Source organism: Bufo gargarizans, chromosome 1, assembly GCF_014858855.1.
Source record: "Bufo gargarizans isolate SCDJY-AF-19 chromosome 1, ASM1485885v1, whole genome shotgun sequence".
Classification (NCBI taxonomy): Eukaryota; Metazoa; Chordata; class Amphibia; order Anura; family Bufonidae; genus Bufo; species Bufo gargarizans.
The window spans coordinates 656,789,244-656,813,326 of NC_058080.1; the positions used below are offsets into that span (position 1 = coordinate 656,789,244).

At 41.9% G+C, this 24,083-nt stretch overlaps 1 protein-coding gene across 1 annotated transcript in view; it reads left to right on the forward strand.

The window, feature by feature from the left end:
• The window catches only part of ANKRD34B (ankyrin repeat domain 34B), a 32,783-nt gene extending 27,485 nt beyond the window's left edge, over positions 1 to 5,298 (forward strand). Inside the window, 1 exon segment of the mRNA XM_044276027.1 lies at positions 2 to 5,298. Within this exon segment, the coding sequence (XP_044131962.1) occupies positions 2 to 226 (225 nt within the window). The 3' untranslated portion in view covers positions 227 to 5,298.
• Positions 5,299 to 24,083: the final 18,785 nt, after the last annotated feature.

The following is a 24,083-nucleotide window of genomic DNA, read 5'->3' on the forward strand; positions in this document are numbered from 1 at the left end:
CCAGGGCTTCCTTCCACCATTGAATGTGAATCCCCATCCACCTATTCCAGACATCAGCTGCCATAGTAAATTATCCAGTGTTGTTTTCCCAGGCTCAAAGCCCCTTGTCCCCTCTGCTCCGCTCTTTCCAAAAGAGTCAAAAAGCAAGAAAATGCTTCTCCGAAGGCATTCAATGCACACAGAACAGATCAAACAACTTGTAAACTTTGAAGAGATACTTGGCTAAAGAAATCCTTCAAATACAAGTACTGGAACTATCTCACCAGCTTTCTCCAGACAGCACCTGCTGCACAAAATGCTTCAGTCCTCTTCTGCAAAGAAAACAGATCTGTTTAGCTTATGCTGGATAAATTATTCAAGCAGTAAAATACTTGGTAGTTAGCAGTAATCACAGTTTTCTCTACAATATAAATGAATTGCTGCCCTACATTTGCAGCCTTTTTTTAATAAGCATAGCAGGCTGTAAAGAACGAAGACGTATGGAGAAGTAATAGATTCGAGACTGAGCAAGAACATAAGAAACCAGTGGATGGCGCTTTGGAAACTCGACAGTTCAGGTTTATGATTGAGGAGACCATTTGTGATTTTTCTTGGACATGCAGAACTTAGATTTCTTGTGTTTATTAAAGGGGCTATGAGCAGCCTCAGGAACCTTGTAGAAATGTTGCTGACCATTCCTGGGAAGTAGGAATATTTGAAAACCAAGGTGTAGAATGTATGCTGTTAAATAACATGGTCTGTGTTAATGTTCTTCAAAGTTGGAAATGCTGATACGGCTCTTATATTGGTACAAAGTGTGTTTCGGATGGGTTTTATGTTATTTGATGTTTACTGTCATTGGATCGAAGATCATACTGCTTTCTGGGAAAGGCAGATATTTTCTTTTCCTTTTGCATGTGGATACAATGCTAGAATATAATGTCCTCTGTCAGCAACACAAGGGCTAATATATAGTAGTCAAGGTAAGGTCAACAATGTGAATGTTGGCGATCAAGTTTGTCACCAGTAATTGTACAAAAAGCTAGAAACGACAGCGCTGTGAACTTAAAAGACCAGTCCTAATACACTGCGAGCATAATTGGTGACTCTGTGTGTTACCAGGTTACATGCGCAGCAATTTATTTAAACCAAAGACAGTTAAAGGTTGTGAATACCAAATATATCATCAATATATCAGCACCAGTGTGTTGAAAAGATAATTTATTTGTCACAGGCTCTGTTCACTAGAATTATTTCCATAAGTTATTTTGTAAATTCATTATATTTTTCATCTTTGACTAATTCTGACTTGTAGCCTGGTCCCGAGCTGCATTCATGAATCCATAGGCTGCAAGAGCTGAAAGCTTCTAGCATTTGTTGCTGAATCAACGTCTGCTCAGAATTTGCTGTAGTGATTTGCATGCTGGGAAATATAATTTTTACAGCCAGGATGTTGCAAAGAATAACTGTCCTTCTATATGATAAGCCATTAGAAATGTATCTGTATGTACCACTGTGGGCAGCTCAAACCTAAGCATTGGGCAATGCAATTTATTCACAAAGTTAATTAACTTTTTATGTAAATTAGATGTGTATATATATATATATATATATTGTAATATTTTAAGTAAGATTTTATTGTGAGACTAGAAGAAGTGTCTATGAGGCCTCATGCACACAATCGTACTTTTCATGCGTGTGGCGGATAGTACTGTGACCCTTTCATTTCTATGAAGCCATGCACACATCTATACTTTTTGCAGATCTGTGTGACTGTTCAGCAAAGTATAGAACAGGTCTTATTCTGGTCCATATTGCGGACTAGTCCTTTCTATTGATGGGAGTGAGAAAAATGCCGGATGCACACAGAAGGTATCTGTATTTTGCAGATGGAAATACAGTCACGATCTTGTGCATGAGACCTTAAAGAAATGTTATTTATCAGCTGTAGTTCTTTTAAGTTAAGGCTCTATTGTGAAATCAGAGATGCAATGGTCTTTCTTGGCTGTTTCTTTTGTTAAATGAAGTAGATCAGAGGCAGTTACTCAAGTAAATTGCTTGTATAATGTCATCCAGAATTAGGTCAACTTTTGTACAACAATAATTGACCTTCACAATCACATAATCCCATCATTTCTTTATTTACGGTATATTGTGTAAATTACAAAGTAACAAGCACTGTGCAATGAAGAAGTTCCTTTGAATCCCTTTGTCACGCCCCACCTCCTCATTACCTACTCTACACTAGGCAGACCATGGTAGATTCACTTTCCCTGGAGTGTATCTCTAAAGATTCAATGTTCATTTTTCTTTCTTTTTTTCTTCGAAAAATTTGGGATCTCTCGATGCCGTTAATCCATCCACTTTGTCGTTTACCATTACTTCACCTCATATTCTCAAATCCCCCAACTGTAAAATGCCTTAGGTGATGCCATTGCACGCAAGTTCAATCAGTTTTGCCTGCGGATGCGTTTTGTGTTTTTGTTTTTTTCTGCACAGATTCAATCAGTTTTTGATGCATTTTTCATAGGTGTGAAAAAAAAAAAAACCTGAAGAATAACACTCAACATCTCCTACCAACCATCAGTGAAAAATGCATTGCATCCGGATGCCTTCCGTTTTTTCACACACGCCTCATTCATTTCTATGGGGCCAGGGCTGCTTGAAAAATGCACAATGTAGAATATGCAGCGTTTTTCATGCAACGCAGAACTAGAAATAAATGGGTCAGGATTTAGTGCGGGTGCTATGCGTTCACGTGACGCAGTGCAGAAAACACGCTCGTGGGAAAGTGGCCTATTTCCCTAACGCAGAGATGATCAGTGACAAACAATGCTCATGTACACAGGCCCATTGGAATTAATGGGTTAGGATTCAGTCCAGAAGCGCTGTCAGTTCAAGATTAAAACACACCGGGGATAGGGGGGGGGGTTAATAAATTATGGGGTACTCTATATTTGCTCCATAATTGGCGAATTTCTCTGCGACCCACAGGATTTGTTATGAAGTTATAGCTCAAGTCTCCATTAGCCCATAGCTGGCACGGATTTGAGTTTCTGGTCCACGCAGCGCTAGAGGAATCTGCCTCTTAATAATTGAAGTGCATCTCACTATTGCCAAGATTGGCATATCGCAACGCAAGTCTTGATAAATCTCTTGCACAGTTTTATTTTACTATGTTAGTATAATAAATCTTGTGTGTTCTCAACCTTGAACTGATGGTGTTTCACTATAGGTCTTGTGTCACTGCTTTCCTCTAAAGGGATTTCACTCTCATGGGACTTGAGGATATCATCTGGAGGTGAAGTAACCACTAGCAATGTAGTGGATGGATTAACGGCATCGAGAGATCCCATATTTTCGGAAGAGAGATCCAGGATTTGCTCATTACTTGGTCTGATTGTTCTTTTTGGAATTATTTTCGTGACTTTATGAGCAGCGCAAGTTTATTATTTTATTGTCTGGTGGAAGATCTCCTCCTCTCTTGCTGCGCTCAGCTGAACACTGACTTTTCCAAGGACTTTTTTCAACTTTTTATTATTTGAAAAATGTATTGATTTGAAGGAAATGAAGATGCAATGTTATCAATTCTGTTGATGCAGAAAAACTTTGATCTGCTGTCTACGAAGTTAGTACTAGTTGGCTGCAGAGAGCGACTGTTTTGTATTTCTAATAATAAAATGCATATTAATTTATTTATTTATTGCTCTATGGCATCTACAGTATGTATATATAGTATTTATGGCTCTATTTTGCTGTAATATGTATTGATCGATGATACATATTTGTATTATTATCATTGAGATTCTGATTATAATTGAGATCTGACATATCAGTTTTCATGTCATTAGTATTACAGATGGTCATTAGGCTTACCACTTTAGAGCTTAGCCATGCACAGTTCCTGTATAGTTCTCTATGTAAAGCATATTAGTGCTTAGACTTAGTGCAATTCCTTAGCTGTGTAGGCTTTATGGAGTATGTGTTTTATGAGCACAATTAATATAACAAACCAGATTGCTGCTGTGTATAGTTATCGATGGAACGCACCTTCTCCTGTTTGGTCGTCTGATAATCAGCATATTCGGCCGAACAAAACCTTTCACACCTACTAATGTGATATTGTTCTTTTACAACGTGCTCCACACTGGATGCTGTCAAACATACTGTAAGTGGTTCAGATTTTTATTGAACCAAGTAGCACAAATTCCAAAGTGATTAGTCTATAAGTGGTTACAAGCCTATAGATGGATATCACAGTATTATACTAGTGCACGCATTTGTATTTATGGGTAGCAAACAGAATGCACTTAAAAGCTTTAGAAATGACAGCATTCTATTAAAGTCAAATTGATCTGTATTAGTTTGTATTAATTTAAAAGATGAAGGTACAAGATATTTTGTTAAAAGGAAATTTATGTATTGTAATAATTATTTATTAATTAAAGGGGGTCCTCCGTGAATAATGATTTTTTAGCAAGTGCTGGCAGACTGCCTTTCTAAACAGAAGATTCCTACTTACCTGCTCCCCGCTGCTCCGGTCCTATGCACTGCCCAGGCTGTGTCCATATTCCTATCCCTGCAGTGTTGATGTATGGTGCAGCATGGACATGGTCACATGATGTGATGCAGCCAATGACTGGCTTCAGCGGTGACGTGCTACTGGTGGCCATATGTGCTGTATGTCAGCACTGCATGAATCGCAACGTGGACACAGCGGAGGCAGGATGGAGGACCAGAGCGGCAGGGAGGTATAAATCTTCTGGTTAGAGAGGCAGGCTGCGGGCACATGCTAAAACTCATTATTTGCAGAGAACCCCTTTAAGCATTTTAAGGAAACGAAGCTGAACTCAGTAAATTCTTGCTGGTGTAGTATGTTCAGCTAAAGGAACACTCCGGAAAAACGGATACACTGTGTTACACCTAGGGCAGGGCCTGAGGGAGCCAATGCGCAGAGATTCGCTCTTTGATGTTCATTAAAGGGGTTATGCCATGACTGATTAAAAAATGAAAATCAGACATCATATAGTACATGACAATACCTTTCTAAGAAAGCTAGAACCACCTCTGTACCTCACATGGATCCAGAGATCTCCTCATTCATTGCTCCAATTGCTCTGCTACATTCTCTTCAGTCTGTCAGCTCAAGGGGAGGGGGGGGGCATGTCCTTTCTTCTACAGCTCACTCGATGCAAGGCAAACCGCGGATCCACAAAAAACGGAAGCTGCCTGTGTTGCCTTCCGCAATTTGCGGAACAGAACGGGCGCCGGCAATATAAATGCCTATTCTTGTCCACAAAGCACGGACAAGAATAGGACATGTTATATTTTTTTAACGGGGCCACGGAACGGAGCCACGGATGCGGACAGCAAATGGAGTGCTGTCCGCATCTTTTGCGGCCCCATTGAAGTGAATGGGTCCGCATCCGAGCCGCCAAAACGGCGGCTCGGATGTGGACCCAAACAACGGTCGTGTGCATGAGGCCTAACAGTCACAGCTTCCAACAGTAGATACCCCTTGTGACAGTTGGAACTGAACATGTGTGACCACCTGAGTAGGTGGACATGCACATTACTAAATAGATAAACACCAAGGGGTGCTAGTATAATGAAGAAAAGAGATTATCTAACAACTGGAGCATTTTTGTAACAGAAAGTAAATATGAAACGTGTTTTTTATGCTGAATTATAATAAATGACATTTAATGTTTGGGTAACCCCTTTAAGTCCCTGTGAAATGGATCACCCCTTCAAGGCCCTTACGAGGAATAATACAGAGCTAGTGTTTCTTTCCTTCATTATTGATTTTGCTCAGTCTAAATGGTCAATATATAGATCTGATGAACAAACCTTATTATACCCTGAAATAGCATGGGTCTTATATATATATGACAATTCCTATATGTACACAGTAAATGACATGTAACATGTTCTGAATATAGTTGCGTTTATTGCTTTGCTCTAGTTATCGGAGAAGCAAATTCCTGCTTATAGCCCTCACTGTGTGAGTGACCGATCTACTGTTGTCCGGTAAAATCTTTCAAAAGGAACATATGATTAAAAATGTCTTTTATATAAGTATGGTCATGTGATCTGCCGTTATTCCATTCTACTGGATTGTTTTGTGGTAATATGATGTATTTTGTGCTTTTACGGATATAATATAATTTATAATAAATTGAAGATGTTTGTGCATCACTTTACACATTGTCCAGGCATTTAAAGTATTTTGTGGCCTTAACCAGTAATCATAATTTCAACCCAAAATGTTGTCAAATGGGGTAGAACTAAATGAAAATGGGGTCCTCACATTCTGCCACCTTATACCTTTCTCAACATCTGGGGGCATTTGGGCCTAAAACTTGTTTTACCCTTTACCTTTCTTTAGCATATATGGCAGATAGCTGATCTCTTTTGCTTGTTATGCTACTTTCACATATGTGGTGTGTATTCTAGCAGGGAACAGTTTGCCGGAATCCTCCGGTTCCAGCACTGCCGGATGAAACCGGAATGCCCGCCAGCCCAATTTAGTATAATGGCGTCTGGGGGAGATCCGGCCGCATTCCAACAAAAATGGCGAGAATTGGCCGTACACAACCACTGCACGCTGCGCTTTATAGCAACTACGTAGGTTACCGTTATGGTACAAACATCCATGAATCTGTAGACTTGTGTTTTAAGTGACATGTTTTGCCTATATAGTGCTGACATATTCCACAGCGCTGTGCAGAAATCTTCAACACTCACCTCATTCCCAGTCTCCAGGGCCATAGGGCTTACAATCTAATTTCCCTATCTTCAACACACATAATAGGGCCATTTGTCAGCAGATTTGTACTTATGAAAACCTATGAACCTATGCGTTTCAGCTGGACCATCTCCTTACAAGCCCACAAAATGATCCTCTCCATTTTATTAACATTTTAAATGCTGGCAAAATATTTCTTAAGCAGGCTGGATAGATTAAAGTATTTCAATATGTTAATCTAGTACCAAGAAAATCCAAGCGTTCAGATGTAGCGTGGTGTAATATGTAAATGATGCATTCCTAAAATATTAATCGTGTACAGAGATGTATGTAACATATCATTTACTGAATTAGACAGGCTCCTGTTTAAAGCTGAAAAACTGTGTTCAGTTCTGGAGACCTCAGCTACAAAAAGTCCTCGATAACATAGCACAGGTCCACAGATGGTGGCAGGTCGCCAGCATGAACGTTAGCAGGAGAAACTTAAAGAACTGAAAGTTTAGCCAGTTCTTAATTTGCTCCTAAATGCTCCTACAGTGCATAAATTGCACCTCATTGCTCGAGGGTCCACGGCCCAGGTAAACAGGCCTGAGCCCATGCCATCCCATCTATGATGCCCAAGATGGCAGCGCTCATGTGACTGCTTTCCTGACTGTGTTCAGCGGCATCATCTTCTGCACAGGCACTGGAGCAGTTCAGATAAAACTGGTAAGAATTGGCCAACCTATTTCATTTCTACAGCCTGGAGGAAAGAAAGGAAAGGGGCAACATGATTGAAACCTATCCTCAGGATAGGTCATCAGTATCTGATCGGTACACCGGGACACCCGGAAATCAGCTGTTTGAGAAGGCACCAGTGCTCCTGTGAGTGCCGCAGACTTCTCCTTGCTCACCAAGCACAGTGCCATACATTGTATAGCGGGCGTGCTTGGTTTCACACTCGCCCTGTTCACTTCAATGGTGCTGAGCTGCGGACCTAGGCCATGTAACCGATGGATGTCAGAACAATGGGGCACAACCTGAAAATCGAAAATAGAAAATGTTACTGAAAGAGTAGTAGATTCTTGGTACAAACTCCCAGCAGATGTGCTTGGGAAATCTACCATACGTTAAACCTGGGATAAACATGTATGTATTCTAAGAGTAAAATAATAAGGAAATAATATAATGGAGGGATAAATGGACCAGGTCTTTTTCTGCAATCAGTTTTCCATGTGGTCATAAAAGAAATGAACCTGACACCACCAGACATGCACTACATTACAGTATACTACTGGTCAACGATTTACTGGGAATTTTAACTATTGTCGAGCTGAACCCGGACATACCCATATTTTCACCCAGGCAGCCCCCAGGCAGCTAGATCGCGCAGGGCAAGGGCTCTTTTGTTTACATATAACGCACTGCCAGGTGGAAGCTTCCGTCCGGCAGTGTGTTCGGTGACGTCACCGGATCTGACAGGCGTGCTTTAGCGTTTTACTGGGCTTCCTGGCAGCCCCATGGTGAGCCAGGTTTGTCACCGGAACTCCTGAAAATGCTTTTGCCCTGCACGATTTAGGAGAGCATCGGAGCGTGAACTGCTCCAATGCTCAAGTCAGGGGGGCTGTCTGGTGGAAAATGGAGGAATGTCCGGGTTCAGCTCTGAACCTGGACAACTCCTTTAATTTGTATTTAACAAGGATAATATTACCGTTTCTGTCGAACCTGTAGGGCGAGGGTTGACTAGGACTGCATTAAAAATAAAAAACAAGGATCCTGTTTGGTAGTTCCCTCCTCCCCAAAGCATCCTTTTTTAGAGCCACCCCTTCCACAAACTGCATCCAAGCCTTGACAGGATTTTGCAGTTACAAGGTTTACTCCTCATTCAGTTTTAGTCCATACACATTTGATTGTAAGCAGATCTTAGTTAAACTGACATTATCCAATGACTCCACTTTAAAGGATTTGTTCAGTATAGAAAAAATGGTTGCCTTATTCCAAGAACAGAACAACCCCTGTCCACGGGTTGTGTCTAGTAATGTCAATGGGGCTGAGCCGCAATACCACACAAAACCTGTGGACAGGTGTGGTGCTGTTTTTGGAAAAAAACTTGCCATGAAAAAACTTATATGTACTGTATGGCTGGCTGAAAACTCAGTACAGAAATACAATTCCACCATTCTCTTATATAACAATTACCGTACGAATCAAAGACTTGTAGAAAGAAGAAATTGTCTGGTTTGCCCACATTCTCACCCCATAGAACTAGTGTATTCTGTGTCTGTGGCAGGAACATCACTGGAGGTATCTATGGACTTATTACATAGGTTTATGTGACCTAAGTAATCTAAACATCCTCCCATATATCCACAGAGAGTTCAATATTCAGCATGTCTAGTACTCTTATTATCTAAAAATACCAGTATTGCCATAATGACATTGTATGACAGTTTGATATAACATTGTATGACAATATAACATTGTATGACAATATGACATTGTATAACGCTATGATATAACATTGTATGACATTATGAAATTGCATGAGTATATTATATGACATTATAACATTATGGCACTGTATGATGGTATGACATTGTATGATGGTACATTATATGACTATGACATTGTATAACAGTATAACATTGTATGACTATGACATTATGACATTGTATGACAGTATGACATTATAACATTGTATGACAATATAACATTATGACAGTATAACATTATGGCACTGTATGATGGTATGACATTGTATGATGGTATATTATATGACTATTACATTGTATAACAGTATAACATTATATGACTATGACATTGAATAACAGTATAACATTGTATGACTATGACATTATGACATTGTATGACAGTATGACATTATAACATTGTATGACAATATAACATTATGACAGTATAACATTATGACGTTGTATGACGGTATGACATTGTCAGTTCACGCTACCATAAGAGCAAATAAGATCAAAGCTTTCAATATTATACATGAAATGTATATTTTATCGTTCGAGTTTAACATGTTTCCTCCTGCAACACATTCTGTAGATTTTTGCATGTTCTCTATATGTTTAGATACCATGAACATTTTGTATTATAACCAAATGGTGAACAGTCTGAATACATTATACCATGCTTCCGCTGAGACAGATATTGTAATATTGATCTGATGTTGTTCCCTGCAGACCAGTATATTGCAGAAATAGACAGTGAAATGTAGCTTTATTGTGAACCTGAACAGGAGCCTTTTTGCGCCTGTGATATTAATTCTCAGTAAATAGTATTCTGTAAGATATCACTGTTCTTATGCCATGTTCTGTCTGCAGAAGTCCTAATTTACATGCTGTTACATTGTTTGCACATGTGGATACTTTTTGTTACAATAATAATATTTCTACAAAAACACCATAAGAAAACATTAAGATCCAGACCTCAGGCATGGCAAAACCAGGTGCACGGAGCATGTACTGTATGGTGTGATACGTGAGTTACATGACTCAACAGAGGTTATTTGCCTTGACTGACTCTTCAATAGAAAGGAATGGAAATATTGCTGTAGCTCCAACTCGCTTATAATGGAGTACCGCCATTTCATTTTTTCCAGTTGACATCAGAAATTAAAGCAAACATCACATGGCCAAAGACATCAAGCACCGTACACCAAAAACTGTGTAATAAAAGCTGTTCCACTGTTGAGTATAGATTATAATATTCAATGTCAATCACATCTCTGTAGGAGAAATTGGCTTGATCAACAACCATATCTATGGGCAGACAAGTGACGAGTCATATAGTAGTTCTGATCTTGGCTACACTTGCCACACCGCATACATCAGTGGTATTTTTAGAGTGATAATGAAACTTTTAAGGCCAATATTACATATGGTCTGACTGGACACATCACACTTGATTCTTGATACTGTTTTGCTTTTAAGTTAGAAGGTATCACCAGTGGCGTAGCGTGGGTTGCCAGCAGCCGGGGCAAGCCAAGTATTGTGCCCCCCCCCCCCTCCCCAACCTGTGGCCACGCCCCTTTTTTATATAGCTAATGCAGTAGATGTCACCTGCAGTCCTATGTAACACCACAGATAACACAGTGATAACCCTCTGTGTACAGATAATGTAGTAGATATCACTTGCAGTCATATGTAACACCACAGATAACACAGTGATAACTCTCTGTGTACAGATAATGTAGTAGATGGGTGTGAGCCCCCAGAATTCAGAACACGCACAGTGTGCACCTTTGATGTAGATGTTCTCTTTCCTCACCTTCTCCTTTCAAACCTTCAGACCAGACCACCAGTTTTCAGCCATTTCTCGTCTCTGCAGTTTGACAAAAAAAATACTTTTCCATCATTCTCCCATCTTCTGGACAAATCATCCTACCACCCCCAATACTGTGCCTCTGTGCTCCCCAACATTATACTGCAGAAACAGATAAACCCCCTGAAAATACTAGTACCATGCAGATAATGCCCCCTTCAATAGTTATTGGCACACAGTGACCCTAAAATAACTGCTCCCAGAAAATAGTGCCCCTGACACTAATAGTGTAAACATAACGTCCCCCAAAAATAATTGTGGTAAGCTGATACTGTGCCAAGGTGCCCCCACAGTAATAGTGCTCCCAAAGTCCCACCAATGGGAATAATTCTCTGCTAGAGCACACATGGTAGTAATAATAGTGCTCCTACAGTGCCCCCAACATGTCCCCACTGTGACCCAGAAGTAATAATGCTCCCATAGTGCCCATACTAGTAATCATGTTCCCCATAGAACCCCAGTAGTAATAAAGCCCACCATAATGCCCCCAGTAGTAATAATTCTTCTTATAATGTGACAGTACAAAAAATGCCCCTTATAATGTGCGCCAGTGAAAAAAAATACCCGCTTTTAATGCCCCCAGTTGAGCTAATGTACCCATAGTGCCCCCATAATGTGCCAGTATAAAATACCCCTATATAGTGCCCCCATTAAATGCTCCATAGTGCTTCTCTCCCCCCTTCGTCCTAGTGCCCCCATAATGTACCAGTATAAAATGCCCCACATATAGTGCCCCAGTAGATGCCCTCAGTGTCCCCCATAATTTGCAAGTATAAAATACCCCTTCTTAGTGCCCCCGTAGATGACCCCATAGTACTCCTCTCCCCCCTTCCCTAAAGTACCCACCACAATGTGTCCCAGCATAAAATGCCCCAATACAGAGTCCGCCATAAAATACCCCTTCTTTGTGGCCTCAGTAGAAGCCCCCATAGTGTTCCTCTCCCCCCTTCCTCCATAGTGCCCTCGATATAAAATATCTCTTCTTTGTGGCCTCTGTAGATGCCCCCATAGTGCACCCAATAATGTGCCAGTAAGAAGTGCCACCCAATAATGTGCAAGTAAGAAGTGCCCCCCAATCATGTGCCAGTAACAAGTGCCACCCAATAATGTGCCAGTAACAAGTGCCCCACAATCATGTGCCAGTAACAAGTGCCCCGAATAGATGGCCCCCCAATCATGTGCCAGTAACAAGTGCCCCCCAATCATGTGCCAGTGACAAGTAAACACTTCTACTTACCTCCATGGCACACTCAGTGAAGAGGTGCAGGCCTTTTCCGGCCTGTGTCCCGCGCTGTACGGCTCAGGCGGCGCGATATTGCGCCGGCTGCACCGGACTCTGATAGGCACTAGGCCTGCAGCCTATCAGAGGAACGGGGAAGGGAGACGCCTCTCCCCTGCCACGCAACATCCATCTGTATCGCTGTCCTGAGGACGGCGATACAGATGACTATGGGGATGAGCGCTTCCACTATGGAAGCGCTCATCTCCCTGTGCCCTGCTACTGCCCCACACTTGGGAGCAGGGCCGCGCCACCTGGGGGCGATCACCTCACTTCGCCTAATTGGCAAAGTGACCCCCCCCCCCACGGTACACCACTGGGTATCACCATATTCTGAATGGATGAAGTAAGATTTGAAGACCATTTGAGAAAACTGCAATGTTTGTGAAATGCTTTTCAACTAATGGAACCTGTGTAACAGAAATTATTTATATATATATATAACATTTATAAATAAAGTGGCATTTTGTGGCCTTTTATGTTTTGTTTTTCTTATGAGGAGCCAATGTCACCTACAATATGACAATGTAATGAACTGATAACACACACTGTAACAAATGCCAATAGTGCCCCCCCCCCCAAGATTAAAGGGGTATTCCCATCTAAGACATTGGGGGCATATCACTAGGAGATACCCCCATTGTCTGATAGGTGTGAGTCCCACTGCTGGGACCCGCACCTATATCGAGAACGGAGCGAGCAAAGTGGTGGCTGGAGGATCCAGCCACCACCAAGCGATCTCCATGTAGAAGTGAATGGGTGCACACCGCGCATGACTGGCCACCACTTCCATTGACTTCTATGGGTCCGACGCAAATAGCCGAGCCGGTGCTCGGCTATTTTCAGCAGCCCCATAGAAATAGATGGAGGGTCGTTGCGAATGCGCAGTGCGCCCCCCACCATTTTCGGGGCTCCGTTTAGGAGATAGGTGTGGGTCCCGCATCTATCAGACAGTGGGGGCATATCCTACCGATATGCCCCCATTGTCTCAAATGAGACAGCCCCTTTAAAGCCAGCCACTCCTACATTTTACAACTCAGCTGTCTTATATATCACAAATCCTAATTCTAAATCTCAGTATGACATAGTAATTGGAGTATGAGGGAGCACTGCTCATCAGGTGAAGCAAGCACATTGCCTAATGTGGTATCCTTCTGTGAAAAGGCAACATTTTACAAAATATGCAATCTTTCTCTGCACTTTCCTATCAGTAAAGATCAACAGTACACAGAGATCAGCGCCGAAACCCGATATTATATTTAACAAGCACTGATAGGGCGCTGGTATGTAACTCTCTGGCTAGCGGTTCTAATGGGGCTGCGCTATTACATTACCTGACCAGTCATCTTGGCCTAAAGGCTTCTTATTACATATTAGAAAATTAGACCCTTCTGGCCAATAATTGAAAATGGCATAAATGTTCCCAACTCAGCCTGTTCCACAGGCTTAGTTCTACTGTGGCTCAGCTCTGATGGATTTGCATGTTTTTAGGTAAACTTCACATACCCTTTCTCTCAGTTGCCAAATTACATGTTTCCCTGACACAGCTTGATCCAGATCCACCCAGTATCTTAAAGGGAATATATCAGCAGAAAAATTAACATTGAATCATGTGTATTATTTAATGCAGGCACATACTAGTTTACTATTTTGTGGTGGTGAATGAAAAAAATTTTTTATGCTATTATGCAATATTCCAGTTTTTACATGGTTGAACAGAACAGTCACAATTCCTTTTCATTCACCTGAAAGCTCAGGTCACCTAATATATGGAAGCATGTTTTAATCACAGTGCTGAAAATATTGTTTTATAGTTCGCACCAAACTAGCCCCCGTGTTTTCATACATAGGGCAAGTACAAAGTACAATGGGGAAGGGGCAGCTGTGCTGGGGAGAAAGATGGCTAGAAGGTTGGAGGAGTGTTTAAACTAGGGACTGGGGGAGGGTAATTGCATTATAGGAGGGAAAGATAGTGCAGATAGAGACCAGGGGCGAGGTAGTGGGTCTGGGGGAGGAAATGAAAGGAGGGACTAGAACAGTTCAGAAGGAAAGTTATAGGGTAAACAATATCCATAAACCTCTTAATTGTATGTATACTAATGCCAGAAGCCTGACTAATAAAACTGGGGAACTGGAATTAGTGATGTGTGACAATAGTGGGAACTATGACATAGTGGGAATAACTGAGACATGGCTGGATGATAGCTATGACTGGGCAGTTAATGTACAGGGTTACAGTCTGTTTGGAAGGAATCATCAAAACCGGAGAGGGGGAGGGGGTCTGCCTATGTAAAGTCTTGTCTAAAGCCCACACTCCGGGAATATATAAGTGAGGGACAGGAACATGTGGCGTCACTCTGGGTAGAGATACATGGAGGCAAAAACAATAATCAAATCCTAATAAGAGTTTATTTTAAGCCACCTAATATAACAGAGTCCACAGAAAATATACTTACTAAACGAAATAGACGAGGCGGCAAATCATAATGAGGTGGTTATTATGGGGGACTTCAACTACCCAGATATAGACTGGGAAATTGAAACTTGTACATCTCATAAAGGAAACAGGTTCTTGGGAATAACCAAAGACAATTGCCTTTCCCAACTGGTTCAGGACCCGACTAGAGGGACGGCCATTCTGGACTTAGTATTAACTAATAGGCCTGACAGAACAACAGACGTGCAGGTTGGGGGACACCTGGGAAATAGTGACCATAAAGTAATAACCTTCCAATTATCATTCAAAACAGTGTTTTCTTCAGGAAGGCACAAAAGTACCAAACTTCAAAAAAGTTAAATTTAGCCAACTAAGAGAGGCCATTGGCATACCTAACTGGGGCAAAGTCCTCAAAAATAAAAATTCTGCCACAAAATGGGATATTTTTAAAAGCATCCTAAACTCTAATTGTGAGAGGTACGGGAATAAAAGGTTAAGGAACAAGAAAAAGACAATGTGAATAAATAGAATTGTAAAGAAAGCAATAAATGACAAAAAGAAAGCATTTAAATAACTAAAACAGGAGGGTAGTAAGGAAGCAGTGAAAAATAATGAGGAAAAAATAAATCTGAAGGTGTCAGCCCTTTGCAGAGTGATGAGGGGGGAGTTTGAGAGAGCGATGAGAAGAAAGCAAAACTATTAAATAATTTTTCTCCACTGTATTCAATGAGGAAAATAAACTGTCAGATGAAATGCAGAATGTAACAGTAAATTCACCATTAAAAGTGTGATACAGAACTATTGTTGTAAATCATACAGTTGATTGATTGATTGATTGAAAGATCACATGTTCAAGTTCCCTGAGAGGACTTTCAAAATACTGTAAGTAACATAAAAAAAAGCAAAAGCAACAAAAGTTTCCCATTTATTTATTTTACTCACTTATATAGCGCTGACATATTCCGCCGCGCTTTACAGACAATATCACCACTTGCTGTCTCCAATGGAGCTCACAATCTAAGTTCAGTATGTCTTTGGATTGTGGGAGATAAATTGTGGGAGATAACCGGGGTACCCAGAGGGAAGAATAAAAATAAAATAACATAATAGCTTTCTATGTCCAAAATGTTAAAATATGTTATTTATCACACTCGGTAAATGCTGTAAAAAAAATTCCCAATACCAGAATTGCATTTTTTGGGTCAGCTTTCTTTCCCCCCAAAAAAAGGAATAAAAAAAATTAAAATGTAATGATAATGAGATGACTCTGCTCATGGTGTCCCAGTCTGTACATCAAAGGTGACAAGTGATGTGGAAAACAGAATCCAGGGAAACAAAATACAAAAGAGGCAGGCACCACCAAAATAATAGTAGGTTGCTGTTCTGTGTAGTATCCACCCAAAAAGACAAAGTACACAGTTAATAAAAGCACACCAAAAAGTATGTACAAAATCACAATAGTTTATTAAGGAGGTAAAGAGAAGAGAAGCAGAAGAACATTAAAAACTATTAAAAAGCATCCATAAGAGGATGCACTAATCCCCCACCATGAACAGCACAAATTCTAAATAGGACAATATAAGAAGACCAAAAGTGCAGGACATTCCAAAAAATACAATAAATAAAGTCTTATAGGACATGTGTTATGGGGATGGAAGAGTCCCCACATGTATCGCCGTCCAGCAGCTTCGTCAGGGGTAAGATCCAAGGGAACAATGTTATCACTGCATTGTATAAACCATTTTATGATAATAACAATTTACATAAAGCGCCAGTACAAGTATGGCAGGTGAGTGATGGGTAACTGACCTTTCAGCAATTTTTACTCTCCATTTAGCAATTTTATTTCAGGGTTAAGAGATTACAGGAAAGATACAAGTTGTTCCCCATTACTGTGGATCTATGAGACTCGTTTGTTATCAGCAATGAGTAAATGAATCAGAAGCTCGGAAACACAACAGGTTTTATACATCTGCTACCAATGGAAATGAGGCCTGAATTCCTGCGTTTCTAAGTGCTGCCCAACAGGCGCTTCATTCTCTGCCTTGTTTTGCAGGTGTTAGGAGATAACGTCAAGTAGGTTCCATTGAGCAGTAAGTTCAGAGAGAGACCAATCTACAGTATACCAACGACACAAAAGATTTGAGATTGAGACAGCTGGTTGGGGATAATTGTGTTTAGAGATTTGTTTTTTTAAGAACAATATTTTGTCGACCGAATTTGCATTCTAATGAATACTGCAGGAAAGACAGAAGCATTTAGTACAGTTGCAGTAGAGTTTTTTTGCCATAGTCCTATTTCTTAGAGGCCAAAAAGGAAAACGATGAGAGCTCTTGACACTGACACGAGCTTGGTGTGAACCTAAGAAATAGAATGGTAAAATCTGACTTTGGAACAAAATTGAAGGATACACAAACATATTTGGCTCTCCCAAAGATGGTTAATTTTTTCTGCTTTAAAGCTATGGAAACCTTTGGGAATATTTTTTAATTATTATTATTGGATTGTACTCATCTTCAGCTAAACATTCCTTTTTCAATTGGTCTTTATTAAAAATGTTTAAACCTTTTCTCTGTACAGCCATGAGATTCTCTAGTAGCCTACGCCATATGTGTATTTTGTTCCATCAGACATCTCAACTGATGGCTCCTTATCTCTTACCTTATAAACACTCATTACAGCTCAAGTCTTATCTTACTGGTAAGAATGTGGCTTAAATAAGTGTTTATGACCTTTTAGTAATTTATTGAGAAAGGTTAGAAGGCACAAAGTGAAAGTATGATTCTCACAACTAGACAGTTAACCCTTTGTGACAGAATAACTAAATATTTTTAATAAAGACCAATTAAAAAAATTATTTTTACCCCAAGTTGTACAACCCAAGTAATATCATCAAGGGTGGATACATTTGGCAACTCATATACGGGGAAATTATATCATATTAGTGAGAGGTATATTTGTCGCTCTATTTATGTTGTATATATGCTTCCATGCAGGGGCGTAACTAGAGGTGACTGGGCCCCACAACTAATTTTTGTATGGGCCCCCCCCCCCCCCCCCCCGTGTAAACCCCGCTCCTTTGGCTAGTCACAATCTAGACCAGACTAGGCTGCCATGCTATCCTTTTCCTATTATATATATTATATACATACACACACCCTATCTGTCATGTAGTGTCATTCTATCATACTGTTGTGGGGGCCGTGTCAAAGTCTTAGGCCCCTTTCACACGGGCGAGTTTTCCACGCGGGTGCAATGCGTGATGTGAACGCATTGCACCCACACTGAATCCGGACCCATTCACTTCAATGGGGCTGTGTACATGATCAGTGATTTTCACACATGACTTGTGCGTTGCGTAAAAATCGCAGCATGCTCTATATTCTGCGTTTTTCACGTAGCGCAGGCCCCACAGAAGTGAATGGGGATGCTTGAAAATTGCATTGCATCCGCAAGCATTGCGGATGCAATGCGATCTTCTCGGATGGTTGCTAGGACATGATAGGGACCCGAACTTTATTATTTTCCCTTATAACATGGGTATAAGGGAAAATAATAGCATTCTTAATACAGAATGCATAGTAACATGTGGCTTGAGGGGTTAAAAAATAATAAAATAATTAATTATTCACCTCATCCACTTGATCGCGCAGCCCGGCTCGTCTTCTTTCAGGACCTGGCAGGAAAAGTACCTTTGGTGACGTCACCGCGCTCACAACGTGGTGAGCGTGATGATGTTGGAGCAGGTCACCACGCTCACCACCAGGTTGCTAGGAAATATTGTTTGTAAACTTTTAGTTTTTTATCACGTGCATGAAAAACGCATCAAAACGCATTGCACCCGCGCAGAAAAAACTGAACAACTGAATGCAATCGTAGACAAAACTGACTGAACTTGCTTGAAAAATGGTGCGAGTTTCACTGAATGCACCCTGAACGCATCTGGAGCCAACCCGTATCGTTTGTGTGAAAGGGGCCAACCATTCCCGTATTGCGGACCGCATATGCGGATCAGCAATAAATGGGCACCCTTCCGTGTGCATTCCGCATCACGGATGCGGACCCATTCACTTCAATGGGTCCGCAAATCCAGAGATGCAGAAGGGTGCGAAATGGAATCACAGAACGGAACACTACGTAAGCACTACGCAGGGCTTCCATTCCGCAGTTCCGTTCCACCAAAAGATAGAACATGTCCTTTTTGCGGAATTGTGCTTTCCTGGGTAATATACCCGGAGAGGTGAACATGACATCACACTACACTGTATGTACAGAACAGTATGACCCCTGCTGTAGCATAGGCGCCCATTCTATGTATTGCTGCAGGGCTGACATTGAATGTAGTCTGTTCCCATGGTCTGAGCCCCTGGTAACCAGTCGAGTAGCTAGAAATTTTTAAATGGGCAGGCAGGCGTCATACAGTGGCATTTGATTCTTTAATATACATGTGTTTTTACTGGACTATGACGTACACGATACAAAAATGCTGTACTCCACGTTCTTGTATCCTGCACAATCCGTTAAAAAAAAAAAAAGGATTTTTTATTTATTTTTTACAATGAAACTCTATGGTGAACGGATGTCACTGTCATGGCATCAGTATGAGGCATCTGAATACTTTTTTTGTATACGTTAAACAGATGGGAAAAACGTGATGTAAACCCAGCCTTAAAGGGGTTGTCTGGGTTCAGAGCTGAACCCGGACATCCCTCCATTTTCACCCAAGCAGCCCCCCTGACATGAGCATCGGGAGCAGTTCATGCTCCGATACTCTCCTTTGCCCTGCGCTAAATTGCGCAAGGCAAAGGCATTTTTTTGGAGATCTGGTGACGTACCGGTGCTCTCCATGGGGCTGACAGGAACCCTGGTGACGTCACCGGCACTGATGGGCGGGACTTAGCTCTGCCCTAGCCAGTAAAACGGCTAGGGCAGAGCTAAAGCCCGCCCCTCAGAGCCGGTGACGTCACCGAACACACTGCCGGGCTGAAATTTCTGCCCGGCAGTGTGTTATTAAAAACAAAAGAGCCCGTGCCCTGCGCGATTTAGTGCAGGGCAAAGGAGCGCATTGGAGCATGAGATGCTCCGATGCTAGCCTCAGGGGTGCTGTCTGGGTGAAAATAAGGGTATGTCCAGGTTCAGCTCTGAACCCGGACAACCCCTTTAAATGTGGGACAAAAATGTGATGTGAACTAGTGGTGCATTGTACAGTTGTGGAAAAAACCATACTCGCCTGCTCCCCGCCGCTCCGTGATCTTCCAGTCCCCAAGCTGCACATGGGCGCCCAGAGGAGTGTGGCATCAGATGGATAGGGGGCCTAGAGGGCAGGGCATCATATAAGTAGGGGGCCCACAGGACAGGACTGGGGGGGCTTCTGAAAGGACAGCAGATGAATGCAGCTGGGGGGGCTACATGAGATGCAGGACAGCTAGGGTTGGCAGGCATAGGCCTGGAATGTATGGGCTCCTGATAGTGACACAGCATCTTCATTCTGCAGCACTTCCAGTGTCACTATTCAGTCTCCCCTCTCCCTCCTGTTACTGCCGACTACAGAGCAGTCTCTGTAGCAGAAGCTGGGCTGTACTAATAGTCAGGAGAGGGAGGGGAGACAGGATCTCCCTGTAGCACACTGTACTGAGCCCTGGCCACACTATTAAGCAGCCAGGCTCCTCTATTAATGGTCCGTGCTGATGGGCGGGGCTTAGCTCCCTGCTCTGCTCCGAGGACATTCTAAAGCAGCAGTGAAGTGAGTGTAGAGGGGGGTGTGGCCAGTCTGTTTACTACTGCTCCGGGCCCCTTGTCAGCCCGGGCCCCGAAGCAGCTGCTTCCCCTGCTTCCCTGGTAGGTACGCCACTGCTTCCATGTAGTTCGATGGACGTGGGAGACAACAATGGAGATTAGAGAGAAAATGAGCAATCATAAAAGTATAATTAAGAAAGCTATGATGGATTTACCGATAGCTTAGCACTTTATATGATCAGATTTATGGTTTTATTATATGTTTCTAATACACGGTTGGACACAGATTTTCTGTTTTAATGAGATGAAGAAGGACGGATGGGGTTGCCATCCAAAATCCCTACTAATGGATATGGGGATGCTGAGGTCAAGATCTGTCCAATGCAATTGATCATCCTTTATTACTATTGCCTGTATAAGAGGATGTATATGATGTTATTCATAAACTAGTGTTAACTTTATGTTATTCCAGGGTACTTGCCCTCCCTTTTTGAAAAGGGGTTTTCCGGGTTTAGAGCTGAACTCGGACATAACTCTTTCTTCACTCATTCAGCATGAATAAGTGGCGTATAGGAGAATTTCATGCTCAGATGCTACCCCTTGCCCTGTGCTGCAAGGGCAAGGGCTGTTTTGATTACATTGTCACACTGCTAGGCGGAGGCTTCAGCCTAGCAGTGATCCCGGGACTCATGTTTTACAGGCTAGGGTAGTGCCAAAGACTGCCCATTAGTGCTGGTGATGTCACTGGGCTCACTGCTAGGCAGAACCCTTTGCCTAGCATACCCATGAAAAGCCCAGTAAGTAACCGAAGGTAAAGAAAAAGCCCTTGCAGGGCAAGGGGGAGCATACTCTATTCATTCATGCTCAATGAGTAAAGAAAGGGTTATTTCCAGGTTCAGCTCCACCACTCCCAATTGATAATGCTGTGTGCCTCTGCGTGACCCTTCTTCTACAGAATCATAGTGACAGCATTATGTCAGTATGATTCTGTAACAGAAAGGTCATGCAGAGGCACACAGCATAATCAATCATGATTATGCCCTATGTTTCTGTAAGTCGAGAACGCAGGGTCCCTCTCTCACACGGTACACGATTCCCGCAAGCAACATGCTCATGTGAAAGAGCCCTAAATCCTGGTTTTAAAGGGGTTCTCCGGGCTTTGAATATTGATGACCTATCCTCAGGATAGGTCACCAATATTAGATCGACCGGGGCCTGACACCCGGCACCCCTGCAGATCAGCTGTATGACAAAGCAGCAGAGCAGGAAGAGACGGTAGACGGCACGTGCACACTGCGCTCAACGTCTCCTCATACAGCTGATCGCCGGGGGGATGTCAGGTGTCAGACCCCCGCCGATCTGATATTGGTGACCTATCCTGAGGATAGTAAGACATCAAGAAAAAGCCACAAGGCCAAGAGAACCGTAATAATGTGCACATCCATGTAATGTAAAATCAATAAAGCAATTTTATTAGACTACAAAGACATACAGACACTTATTTAAAAATTGTATACAATAAATCATGTGCTGATACGGGCAAGACCAAACACAAACACAGTATCCACCAAAGAAGGACACAAAGTGTATAGTCCGAGACAATATCAGATACAAATCCAAAAATAAATAAATAATATGACATCAAATAACATAGAATAATACCAGAATTGCAATATAAGGCTCGGACTATACCGTATGTGGGTGGACCTGAGTCAATGAAAAAGAGCCCCACGTGTATCGTTGGTAAGGTCCAGCTTCCTCAGGGGTAAGGATCTGTAAGTAACTGAGTCCTATATATACAGTGGAGGAAATAATTATTTGACCCCTCACTGATTTTGTAAGTTTGTCCAATGACAAAGAAATGAAAAGTCTCAGAACAGTATCATTTCAATGGTAGGTTTATTGTAACAGTGGCAGATAGCACATCAAAAGGAAAATCGAAAAAATAACTTTAAATAAAAGATAGCAACTGATTTGCATTTCATTGAGTGAAATAAGTATTTGAACCCTCTAACAAAAAAAGACTTAATACTTGGTGGAAAAACCCTTGTTTGCAAGCACAGAGGTCAAACGTTTCTTGTAATTGATGACCAAGTTTGCGCACATTTTAGGAGGAATGTTGGTCCACTCCTCTTTGCAGATCATCTCTAAATCCCTAAGGTTTCGAGGCTGTCTCTGTGCAACTCTGAGCTTGAGCTCCCTCCATAGGTTTTCGATTGGATTAAGGTCCGGAGACTGACTAGGCCACTCCATGACCTTAATGTGCTTCTTCTTGAGCCACTCCTTTGTTGCCTTTGCTGTATGTTTTGGGTCATTGTCGTGCTGGAACACCCATCCACGACCCATTTTCAGTTTCCTGGCAGAGGGAAGGAGGTTGTCGCTCAGGATTTCACGATACATGGCTCCGTCCATTTTCCCGTTTATGCGAATAAGTTGTCCTGTGCCCTTAGCAGAAAAACACCCCCAAAGCAAAATGTTTCCACCCCCATGCTTGACGGTGGGGACGGTGTTTTGGGGGTCATAGGCAGCATTTTTCTTCCTCCAAACACAGCGAGTTGAGTTAATGCCAAAGAGCTCTATTTTGGTCTCATCAGACCACAGCACCTTCTCCCAGTCACTCTCTGAATCATTCAGGTGTTCATTGGCAAACTTCAGACGGGCCTGCACATGTGCCTTCCTGAGCAGGGGGACCTTGCGAGCCCTGCAGGATTTTAATCCATTGCGGTGTAATGTGTTTCCAATGGTTTTCTTGGTGACTGTGGTCCCTGCTAATTTGAGGTCATTAACTAACTCCTCCCGTGTAGTTCTAGGATGCTTTTTCACCTTTCTCAGAACCATTGACACCCCACGAGGTGAGATCTTGCGTGGAGCCCCAGAGCGAGGTCGATTGATGGTCATTTTGTGCTCCTTCCATTTTCGAACAATCGCACCAACAGTTGTCACCTTCTCTCCCAGCTTCTTGCTAATGGTTTTGTAGCCCATTCCAGCCTTGTGCAGGTCTACAATTTTGTCTCTGACATCCTTGGACAGCTCTTTGGTCTTTCCCATGTTGGAGAGTTTGGAGTCTGCTTGATTGATTGATTCTGTGGACAGGTGTCTTTTATACAGGTGACTAGTTAAGACAGGTGTCCTTAATGAGGGTGACTAATTGAGTAGAAGTGTCTAACCACTCTGTGGGAGCCAGAACTCTTAATGGTTGGTAGGGGTTCAAATACTTATTTCACTCAATGAAATGCAAATCAGTTGCTATCTTTTATTTAAAGTTATTTTTTCGATTTTCCTTTTGATGTGCTATCTGCCACTGTTACAATAAACCTACCATTGAAATGATACTGTTCTGAGACTTTTCATTTCTTTGTCATTGGACAAACTTACAAAATCAGTGAGGGGTCAAATAATTATTTCCTCCACTGTATCAATGTAATTGATAATGATGAAATAATTAAGAGTAATCACCTGTATGTAAAAAGAAATATAATGATGTGCTCAATGGCATCCCAGGACATACACCGCATCTGCGCAAAATGGGCTAAAACCAGAAATGTAGAAAAACATGTGATCGCAAACAGGAAATGGGTATGTAG